This window comes from Capricornis sumatraensis, chromosome 8, assembly GCF_032405125.1.
Source record: "Capricornis sumatraensis isolate serow.1 chromosome 8, serow.2, whole genome shotgun sequence".
NCBI lineage: Eukaryota > Metazoa > Chordata > Mammalia > Artiodactyla > Bovidae > Capricornis > Capricornis sumatraensis.
In genome coordinates, this window is record NC_091076.1 from 37,616,521 (window position 1) to 37,628,805 (window position 12,285).

Below are 12,285 nucleotides of genomic sequence, written 5' to 3' on the forward strand. Positions count from 1 at the left end.
TATTCTGCATAGAAGTTAAATAAGCAGGGTGATAATATACAGCCTTGACGTACTCCTTTCCCTATTTGGATCAAGTCTGTTGTTCCATGTCCAGTTCTAACTGTTGCTCCCTGACCTCCATATTGGTTTCTCAAGAGGCAGGTCAGGTGGTCTGGTATTCCCATCTCTTTCAGAATTTCCCACAGTTTATTGTGATCCACACAGTCAAAGGCTTTGGCATAGTCAATAAAGCAGAAATAGATGTTTTTCTGGAACTCTCTTGCTTTTTCAATGATCCAGCAGATGTTGGCAATTTGATCTCTGGTTCCTCTGCCTTTTCTAAAACCAGCTTGAACATCTGGAAGTTCACGGTTCTCATATTGCTGAAGCCTGGCTTGGAGAATTTTGAGCATTACTTTACTAGTGTGTGAGATAAGTGCAATTGTGCAGTGATTTGAGCATTCTTTGGCATTGCCTTTCTTTGGGAATGGAATGAAAACTGACCTTTTCCAGTCCTGTGGCCACTGCTGTTTTCCAAATTTGCTGGCATATTAAGTGCAGCACTTTCACAGCATCACCTTTCAGGATTTGAAATAGCTCAACTGGAATTCCATCACCTCCACTAGCTTTGTTCATAGTGATGCTTTCTAAGGCCCACTTGACTTCACATTCCAGGATGTCTGGCTCTAGGTGAGTGAACACACCATAGTGATTATCTGGGTGGTGAAGATCTTTTTTGTACAGTTCTTCTATGTATTCTTGCCACCTCTTCTTAATATCTTCTGCTTCTGTTAGGTCCATACCATTTCTGTCCCTTATCGAGCCCATCTTTGCATGAAATGTTCCCTTGGTATCTCTAATTTTCCTGAAAGATCTCTAGTCTTTCCCTTTATGTTGTTTCCTCTATTTCTTTGCATTGATCGCTGAGGAAGGCTTTCTTATCTCTTCTTGCTATTCTTTGGAACTCTGCATTCAGATGCTTATATCTTTCCTTTTCTCCTTTGCTTTTCGCTTTAATGAGTGCTACGACTCATTAAAAACCATTCTAAACACTTTAGATATATTAATTCACTTAGTTATCACAACAATCTAAAAGATAGGCACTTTGATTATATCTACAGGCAAGGACACAGTTTAAACAACCTGTGACAGTCACAGAGCGAGAAAGCGGCAGGGCCAACATTCAAGCACACGCCACCTAGCTCCAGAATACAATCATCAAGTGCAAACCTCCTTATTTCCAATAATACATAATGCTGGTCACTAATCAACAGCTGCAATTTTTTCACTTACCTAAAGTTGTGACCTCAGAATCCTTAACAAAGCATTCTAGGTGGCCAACATCAATTAACTAGATTTAGATTTGCTGTTGTTATTTAGTCTTTTCCGACCCCATGGACTGTAGCCCACCAAGCTCCTCTACCCATGGGATTTCCCAGGCAAGAATACAGGAGGGGGTTGCCATTTCCTTCTCCAGGGGATCTTGCAGACTGAGGGATTGAACCCGCATTTCCTGCACTGGCAGGCAGATTCTTCACTACTGAGCCACCAGGGAAGTCCCAGATTTAGATTTAGCATAGATTACAACTGCTTGTCATTCCTAGTGCACATTATTCCTTTTTAATGAGCTCTTATTCCTTTACAAAGACTGAGTGAAAGTGTTAGTCATCCAGTTGGGTCCAACTCTATGATCCCATGGACTGTAGCACACCAGGCTCCTCTGTTCATGGAATTCTCCAGGCAACAATCCTGGAGTAGGTTGCCAATCCCTTCTTCAGGCGATCTACCCAACCAAGGGATCAAACCTGGGTCTTCTGCATTGCAGATAGATTCCCCACCACTGAGCCACCTGTGAAGATCCTAACAAAGACTAAGACAAATTTTTTCTTTGTCTTGACCAATAAATGAACAATTAAAAGAGCTGTATGCATGTGAGGACGGAGAGTTTAACCTATATTTGTGATGGTTTCAGTAACACTATTTTCTCTCTTAACACTTGCTCTTCTCTACCCCTGCCATGTATCTATAGACATCTGTACCCCAGCTCAAGATGCCCCCCTCTGCCTGCCCTCTTGACGACTTGCTGACCATGCCCTCCTATCAATATCACTCTCGACAGGTATGGATCTCTATTACTTTGTTGCAACATTTGCTTATCTGTGTCTGACCCTAACAGAGTATGAGTTTCCTAACAGAAAGGATCATCCATCAAAGTAATCAGAAGAGTTGACCTCAGGTTTTGAGAGGAAGCAAATGTATTAATTTGGACGCAAGCTACCCCACATCCAAGGTCAGGAGCAGCAGCCATGAGGAGATAACCCACGTCCAAGGTAAGAGAAACCCAAGTAAGACAGTATGCACTGAGAGAGGGGATCAGAGGGCAGACAGACTGAAAAACCACAATCACAGACAACTAGCCAATCTGATCACATGGGCCACAGACTTGTCTAACTCAATGAAACTAAGCCATGCCATTTGGGGCCACCCAAGATGGATGGGTCACGGTGGAGAGGTCTGACAGAATGTGGTCCACTGGAGAAGGGAATGGCAAACCACTTCAGTATTCTTGCCTTGAGAACCCCATGAACAGTATGAAAGAGCAAAAAGATAGAACACTGAAAGAGGAACTCCCCAGGTCGGTAGGTGCCCAATATGCTACTGGAGATCAGTGGAGAAATAACCCCAGAAAGAATGAAGACACGGAGCCAAAGCAAAAATAACACCCAGTTGTGGATGTGACTGGTGATGGAAGCAAGGTCCGATGCTGTAAAGAGCTATATTGCATAGGAACCTGGAATGTTAGGTCTATGAATCAAGGCAAATTGGAAGTGGTCAAACAGGAGATGGCAAGAGTGAATGTTGATATTCTAGGAATCAATGAACTAAAATTGACTGGAATGGGTGAATTTAACTCAGATGACCATTATATCTACTACTGGGGGCAGGAATCCCTTAGAAGAAATGGAGTAGCCATCATGGTCAACAAAAGAGTCTGAAATGCAGTACTTGGATGCAATGTCAAAAATGACAAAATGATCTCTGTTCATTTCCAAGGCAAACCATTCAATATCATGGTAATCCAAGGCTATGACCCGAACAGTAATGCTAAAGAAGCTGAAGTTGAATGGTTCTATGAAGACCTACAAGACCTTTTAGAACTAACACCCAAAAAAGATGTCCTTTTCGTTACAGGGGACTGGAATGCAAAGTAGGAAGTAAAGAAACACCTAGAGTAACAGGCAAATTTGGCCTTGAAGTGCAAAATAAAGCAGGGCAAAGGCTAATAGAGTTTTGCCAAGAGAATATACTGGTCATAGCAAACACCCTCTTCCAACAATATAAGACTCTACACATGGACATCACCAGATGGTCAACACCAAAATCAGATTGATTATATTCTTTGCCACCAAAGATGGAGAAGCTCTATACAGTCAGCAAAAACAAGACCGGGAGCTGACTGCGGCTCACATCATGATCTCCTTATTGCCAAAGTCAGACTTAAATTGAAGAAAGTGGGGAAAACCACTAAGCCATTCAGGTATGACCTAAATCAAATTGCTTATGATTAGACAGTGGAAGTGAGAAATAGACTTAAGGGACTAGATCTGATAGACAGAGTCCCTGATGAACTATGGACAGAGGCTCATGACATGGTACAGGAGACAGGGATCAAGACCATCTCCATGGAAAAGAAATGCAAAAAAGCAAAATGGCTGTTGGAGGAGGCCTTACAAATAGCTGTGAAAAGAAGGGAAGCGAAAAGCAAAGGAGAAAAGGAAAGATATAAGCATCTGAATGCAGAGTTCCAAAGAATAGCAAGGAGAGAAAAGAAAGCCTTCCTCAGCGAACAATGCAAAGAAATAGAGGAAAACAATAGAATGGGGAAAACTACAGATCTCTTCAGGAAAATTAGAGATACCAAGGGAACATTTCACATAAAGATGGGCTGGATAAAGGACAGAAATGGTATGGACCTAACAGAAGCAGAAGATATTAAGAAGAGGTGGCAAGAATACACAGAAGAACTGTACAAAAATGATCTTCGCCACCCAGATAATCACGATAGTATGATCACTCACCTAGAGCCAGACATCCTGGAATGTGAAGTCAAGTGGGCCTTAGGAAGCATCACTATGAACAAAGCTGCTGCTGCTGCTGCTGCTGCTAAGTCACTTCAGTCGTGTCTGACTCTGTGCGACCCCATAGATGGCAGCCCACCAGGCTCCCCTGTCCCTGGGATTATCCAGGCAAGAACACTGGAGTGGGTTGCCTTTTCCTTCTCCAATGCATGAAAGTGAAAAGTGAAAGTGAAGTTGCTCAGTCGTGTCCAGCTCTTCACGACTCCATGGACTGCAGCCTACCAGGCTCCTCTGCCCACAGGATTTTCCAGGCGAGAGTACTGGAGTGGGGTGCCACTGCCTTCTCTGATGAAAAAAGCTAGTGGAGGTGATGGAATTCCAGTTGAGCTATTTCAAATCCTAAAAGATGATGCTGTGAAAGTGCTGCACTCACTATGTCAGCAAATTTGGAAAACTCAGCAGTGGCCACAGGACTGGAAAAGGTCAATTTTCATTCCAATCCCAAAGAAAGGCAATGCCAAAGAATGCTCAAACTACGCGCAATTGCACTCATCTCACACGCTAGTAAAATAATGCTCAAAATTCTCCAAGCCAGGCTTCAACAATACGTGAACCATGAACTTCCAGGTATTCAAGCTGGTTTTAGAAAAGGCAGAGGAACCAGAGATCAAATTGCCAACATCCGCTGGATCATCAAAAAAGCAAGAGAGTTTCAGAAAAACATCTATATCTGCTTTATTGACTATGCCAAAGCCTTTGACTGTGTGGATCACAACAAACTGTGGAAAATTCTGAAAGAGATGGGAATACCAGACCACCTGACCTGCCCCTTGAGAAACCTATATGCAGGTCAGGGAGCAACAGTTAGAACTGGACATGGAACAACAGACTGGTTCCAAATAGGAAAAGGAGTACGTCAAGGCTGTATATTGTCACCTTGCTTATCTAACTTTTATGCAGAGTACATCATGAGAAAAGCTGGGCTGGAAGAAGCACAAGCTGGAATCAAGATCACCAGGAGAAACATCAATAACCTCAGATATGCAGATGACATCACCCTTATGGCAGAAAGTGAAGAGGAACTAAAGAGCCTCTTGATGAAGGTGAAAGAGGAGAGTGAAAAAGTTGGCTTAAGGGTCAATACTCAGAAAACTAAGATCATGGCATCTGGTCCCATCACTTCATGGCAAATAGATGGCAAATTTATTTTGGGGGGCTCCAAAATCACTGCAAATGGTGATTGCACTTCCAGTGGTCATGTATGGATGTGAGAGTTGGCCTGTGAAGAAAGCTGAGCATCGAAGAATTGATGCTTTTGAACTGTGGTGCTGGAGAAGACTCTTGAGAGTCCCCTGGACTTCAAGGAGATCCAACCATTCCATTCTGAAGGAAATCAGCCCTGGGTGTTCTTTGGAAGGAATGATGCTAAAGCTGAAACTCCAGTACTTTGGCTACCTCATGCGAAGAGTTGACTCATTAAAAAACTCTGATGCTGGGAGGGGTTGGGAGCAGGAGGAGAAGGGGACAACAGAGGATGAGATGGCTGCATGGCATCACTGACTCAATGGACGTGAGTCTGAGTGAACTCCGGGAGTTGGTGATGGACAGGGAGGTGTGCTGCGATTCATGGGGTCGCAAAGAGTTGGACACGACTGAGCGACTGAACTGAACTGAACTGAACTCCTTAGAAGGAAAGTTATGACCAACCTAGACAGCATATTAAAAAGCAGAGACATTACTTTGTCAACAAAGGTCTGTCTAGTCAAGGCTATGATTTTTCCAGTAGTCATGTATGGATGTGAGAGCTGGACCATAAAGAAAGCTGAGTGCTGAAGAACTGATGCTTTTGAATTGTGGTGTTGGTTAAGACCCATTGCCTTGGCATAGAAGAGCAATTGCACAAGGAAGTGAAAGAGAGACAAGGCAGGCCCAGTTGTTTCACAGAATTACAGAGCAGGAATCTGATGGAAAATAAATTCTGATTTTATCTGTCACTCATCTAAGAGAAATAGATATCTAAGATCAGTTCTTAGGGAATTATTTTATTTTCAACTAACATATTTAGACTAATAACATCCTAAAGAATGTTATTTCCTAAGGAAATAATTATAAATATGGAATACAATAACACAATATAATTGGGTTCATATCTTTGCTTTTAATGTAGTTCAGTTCAACATTTACTAAGACCTTCTGAATACCAAGCACCATGTCAGACATTGACAGTGGAGAAAATATGATTCAGTCCCCACCCTAAGGTAGTTCACAGACTAGCTTTCTGGTATAAAGCTGACATTTTCTAGTCTTAGCTCTGGCTGATTAAAAAGGAAAATTTCTTCCTTTCATTTGTCTTAATTAAGTTTTGTTAACAGATTTAAGCATTATTATAAAAGAAGATAGAATATATAGTCAAGAGAAGCAAGCTAACAGCTACAATATTTTTTATCCTCACAAATATAAGAAAAATAGTACAACAGGAAAGCTAAAATATACCTTCATCCATTCCTATTTGAAAGTCAAACTTCCATTTTTTTTTCTTATTTGCACTGGCTTTGTTTAGATTTTATTAATTAATTCATTTAACAAATAGTTATTGAGTACCTGCTATATGCCTAACACAGTCCTGGATCTAGGATACAACACTGAACAAGCAAACAAAAATTCCTGCCCCTGTGTTCTCATTCTAGACTGTAATAATAACAATAAACTATATTTATTACATAGTTATGACATCCCTACTCCCATTTCTCCCATATCCTTGTTCAATTGTGAAATAAGCTGGGATATTTTTTCATCTTTTAAAATTCAGTTGTCCAAAAATAGTATCATATTTCATTCTTTTCACATGTAATTCTTTAAGGCTGAACAGGCTTATTGGATGTCTGTATTTATTCTTTTGTAAACTGCCTATTCACATACTTTTGCTGTTTCTCTATTATTTGTGAGTTTATCTTTTTGTTTTTTTTTTAAAAAACTTCAGAATTATTTGGTCATATATACTACAAAAGATTTTTTTCCAGTTGATCATAATAAAAAAAAATTGAGCACAAGAGTTTCACAAATCTGCACATACCGTGTTATTGCAAAACCAAATAATGTCTCCTTCATTACCAGTGTAGAAAAGTATTGATCCACCATCTTCCTTCCAGTAGTTATCAGCTATTAGGTATCGCTGTTTAAAAGTTCTATCGATATTAAATCCAAAGTGATCAACCTATGACAAAAAAGAAACAGACAAGACATATTTCAAAGGAAAGTAATTAAAAACTAAAAAGTACATATATTATTCTTCCATTCAAATCAAGCTACACTACAAAAATTAAAAAACTTCAAACTTCATTTGGTTTCAGTAGTAGTAGTAATATTGATAGCATATTCAAAAGCAAAGAGATTACTTTGCCGACTAAGGTCCGTCTAGTCAAGGCTATGGTTTATCCAGTAGTCATGTATGGATGTGAAAGTTGGACTGTGAAGAAAGCTGAGAGCTGAAGAATTGATGCTTTTGAACTGTGGTGTTGGAGAAGACTATTTAGAGTCCCTTGGACTGCAAGGAGATCCAACGAGTCCATTCTAAAAGAGATCAGCCCTGGGTGTTCTTTGGAAGGAATGATGCTGAAGCTGAAACTTCAGTACTTTGGCCACCTCATGCGAAGAGTTGACTCATTGGAAAAGACTCTGATGCTGGGAGGGATTGGTGGCAGGAGGAGAAGGGGACGACAGAGGATGAGATGGCTGGATGGCATCACTGACTCGATGAACGTGAATCTGAGTGAACTCCAGGAGTTGGTGATGGACAGGGAGGCCTGGTGTGCTGTGATTCATGGGGTCACAAAGAGTCGGACATGACTGAGCGACTGAACTGAACTGAACTGAACTGAGTAATATTGATATTATTTTGAAATCATTTTCTTCATATTTTAAGATAAAGCGATATTATTGGTCAAGATTTTCAGTGTAAAATATACAATTATAAAATCAAGTAGCCACTTAAAAACACAATAATGTTAAAATTAAATTGGAAATAGTAATATGAACTTAGTAATTTTTAAAATACAGACATTCCTTACTACTTGAATTTTCATTATTGAAACTTTCAATATTGAAATTCAAGGACTAGAAAGACCATTGAAGAGGTCTATAAACATTGTCATCCCAATAACAATTGACATTGCAAGGGCCAGGATCTTGGTATCTCATACTATACAAAGGACTATCATTGGCTGAAGTTTTAATTAATTGAACATAAAACAAATGAAACATAAAAAGAATAATGATTGCAGCTAATTAAAACATTTGATTCCATATTTTAATTGATTCATGAAAATCCATTATTCCATAAGGATATCAAAAAAGAGAAAGCAAGAAAAATATTTATTCCTCACCATTTATTTATTAAGCCAACTCCTCATTTAGAAGTTGTAAATAAAAAAGCAAAGAACTCAACATTTAACTTGCCTTTCCAACAGGATTGTATTTCAGGGTACTAAATAGTCCCAACTGATGAAAAACAGCTCTGTTTTATCAAATGTCAGCTAATGCAGAAGCAATGACAGAATTAGAAAAATGGTATTTGACAAACCTAGTCCATATTTAAATTAACCCAGTTGTCCCTAAATTGTGATTTATATCTTGTTTGTTCAAACTAGGATTTATTAACATTAATTTTGTTAGAAGTGATATTGTTTTGACTACATAAGAAAAAGTTTTTCTATTTTACAGCTGTATATAAAGGATTTAGAGAGAAAATACCATGCTGTTTTAATTTACTTGAAAATACTTCAGCTTAGGACTTCTCTGGTGGCTCAGCGGTGAAGAATCCACCTGCCAATGCAGAGGACACGGGTTTGATCCCTGGTTGAGGAAGATCCCACATGCCTCAGGACAAATACTGAGCCCACATGCCACAACTCCTGAAACCTGTGCTCAGCAATGAGAAGCCCACACACCACAACTAAAGAGTGGCCCCCACTCGCCACCACAACAGAAATGTCCGTGCACCAATGAACACCCAGCACAGCCAAATAAATGAATAAAATTATTTAAGAAAAGAATAAAAAAATATTTCAGCATTAAAAAAAGTGAAAAGGTAAAATGGGAACGTCCTAGACTGAGCCAGCAGTTAAGACTCACACTTCCACTGCAGGGAGCACAGGTTCAGTCCCTGGTTGGGGAACTAAGATCCTGCGTGCTGTAAGATGCAGCCAAAAAGTATTTTTAAAAATTGTTTTTAATTTTTGTTAAAGTAAAGTGAATTTAAAGGAAAAAAAATTTAATCTATACTAAAAGAGACAAAAAGACACTGGATACTGAGACTTTGCCAGATACACTACAAATTATGTCAAAATGACACAATTTTGAGCTTAAATCAAACTTCACTAAATGAACTCACCACTTAAAAAATACAATTGTTAAATGCTATAACATGGTAAAGTTCACATACAACTATCTGAATTTAAAGAGTTACAACAGACAGAGCCTACCAAGTCTTTAGGATCACAGGGTCTGAATTCCTCAGAGCTCCGGAGGGACAAGAGTGAGAATGCAGGGTCTGGTCTGGGGTACACATAGGCTGACCCAGTGTTGCTCCAACCTCCCTGGGTCAGGAGTTAGTCCTGACCTAACCCAGACAGGACACGACTGAGTGACTTCACTTTCACTTTTCACTTTCATGCATTGGAGAAGGAAATGGCAACCCACTCCAGTGTTCTTGCCTGGAGAATCCCAGGGACAGGGAAGCCTGGTGGGCTGCCATCTATGGGGTCGCACAGAGTCGGACACAACTAAAGTGACTTAGCAGCAGCAGCAGCAGCAACCCAGACCTTGCAAGATTTCTCTAGACCATTCCAAAAGAAATGGAACTCCATCTACACACACACACACACACACACACACACACACACACACACACGCTTCACATTCATACCACAAGTTCCAAAATGCAAGTTTCTCAACTCTACACCTTATGCACATTTCCCAATGTCCACAATCTTTACCATATATGGTCTTAAAGTATAGGCTATTCTAATATAAAGACTATTTACCATTCAGTAAAATAGCAGTTTTATGGGGCAGGTATATAATAATGATATCCATGTGCTAAAAAAAACAAAAACAAAAAACCCTCCTATGACATATCTTGAAGAGAGCACAGCAACCCACTCCAGTATTCTTGCCTGGAGAGTCCCCTGGACAGAGGAGCCTGATGGGGTCCATAGGTTCAACAAAGAGTCAGACGTGACTGAAGCGACTTAGCAAGCACACATGACATACATTAACTCACTCAATCACTTATTCAACAAGCATCAACTGAATGGGCCAAGTACTTGTTCTAGGCCAAGAAGTAAACTAAGCAACCAGATAAAGAAGTGACTGAGCCACAGCTCCTTAATTTAACTCAAACTAATTCAACTACACTCACTAAGCCTCAAAGTAAAAAAGAGCAAGAGAAATAGACAAACAGTGAAGGAAAGATAAACAAGTGATTCCACTTGCTTCCGTTCAAATTAATATAATGTTTCTCCATGTAAGGTCCCTAGATACCAGCATCAGCTTCATCTAGGAACTTGTTAAAAATACGAATTCTCTGGCCTACTGGTTAAAAATGCAAATTCCCAGGCCTACTGAATTAGAAACTGTGAGGAGTAGAACCCAGTAACTTGTGTTTTAACATGGCCTCCAAGTAATTCTGGGGCTTCCCAGGTGGCGCTAGTGGTAAAGAACCCGCCTGCCAATGCAGGTAGACTTAAGAGACACAGGTTCAACCTCTGGGTCAGGAAGATCCCCTGTAGGAGGGCATGGCAACCCACTCCATTATTCTTGCTTGGAGAATCCCCTGGACAGGAGCCTGGCAGGTTGCAGTCATTAGCGTCACAAAGAGTTAGACATGACTGAAGCAACTTAGCACACATGCACACCAAGTAATTCTGACGTACAACTAATGTTCTGAGAACAAATGAGTTAAGCCCCTAAATAAGACATGAATCTGCTCTTCCTTCTCTTGATCGAAGTTTCAGAATACTTTTAATATGTAAGCCTCTCACTATGCTGAGACCTGGGTTCAATCCCTGGGTGGGGAAGATCCCTTGGAGAAGGGAATGGCAGCCTACTCCAGTATTCTTGCCTGGAGAATCGCCATGGACAGAGGAGCCTGGCAGGCTACAGTCCATGGGGTTGCAAAGTTAGACATGACTGAGTGACTAACATACACACACACAATGCTGAATGAGACTCTGATGCTCAAAGATGTGAATTACTACCCACCATGGCGCCTAAATACATGCCAACTGCATCATTTGAAGCTCAACAGGAAAAACCATGATCTGTTTCAACAAAGGAAGAAAGACTAGCTGTGCTGGAGTTAAAGAAAGGAAGTACATGGCTCTCTAACAAGATGACTACTTCCCCCTGGTATTCTCAAAGATAATTCTGCCATAGTGATTTTCAATTTACCCACTGACTTTAGAGCCGAGCTTTGAGAAAAGGCTTATATCTAGAATTACAAGAGCCACAAAAACTTTAGAGAAAGCCAAACTTCCTTATATGGCCACTCTCAGGGCAATCCTGCTGCTAGCAATCCCCAATTGTTTAATTTGGGAGAAAGGGGGTGGAACTCTGGTATGACAGAAAGAAAGCAGATTCAGGAGTTAACAGATGTGAACTTGAATTGTTACTGCGAGGCCTCAGGCAAGCCACGTAACCTGTATGAGCCCCATTTTCATCCTATATAAAATAAAGATAATAACACACAACTCAAAGGATTACTGTGAAGATTAAACATAACTAAAGTACCAGGAAGAGTCCCTAATGTATAATGCATGCTCAAGGAATGTTAGCTCTCCACTCCACCCCATCTGCACACCAGATGGGATATCAAGATGAGGTAAGTGAGGTGGAGAGTGACGAAGCTCTACACAGAATTACAGGACATCCCACTAGAACATCAAAATCTCCTATTTCTAGAGTGCTTCAGCTAAATAGTAAAGAGCTAGAAACAAGTAATGAAATATCCTTTGCAAAATATTCATTTACAGAATTTTCTTGACTCTTCCTAATTATCAGGGACACCCACTTCAGACTATACAGCTGTAGACAGTTCCCAATACCTAATGGCCTGGCACACTAGGTGCAGTGTGCCCTCTGCTGTGGAGAGCTGAGGGCTGCATACCACTTTCAGCTATGTGATCCTGAATAGAAATTTTATAAACAACAACAGAAACAGAGACAAGGG

The 12,285-nt window shown here is 40.4% G+C and overlaps 1 protein-coding gene across 3 annotated transcripts in view; it reads right to left on the reverse strand.

Annotated features, from left to right (window-relative positions):
• PRCP (prolylcarboxypeptidase) overlaps window positions 1-12,285 on the reverse strand; it is an 86,995-nt gene that overhangs the window by 37,579 nt on the left and 37,131 nt on the right. For all 3 annotated transcript variants that reach the window (XM_068978148.1, XM_068978149.1, XM_068978150.1), the window contains one exon: window positions 7,132-7,272. In XM_068978148.1, coding sequence (XP_068834249.1) covers window positions 7,132-7,272 — 141 coding nt within the window. The remainder of the gene's footprint in view (window positions 1-7,131; window positions 7,273-12,285) is intronic.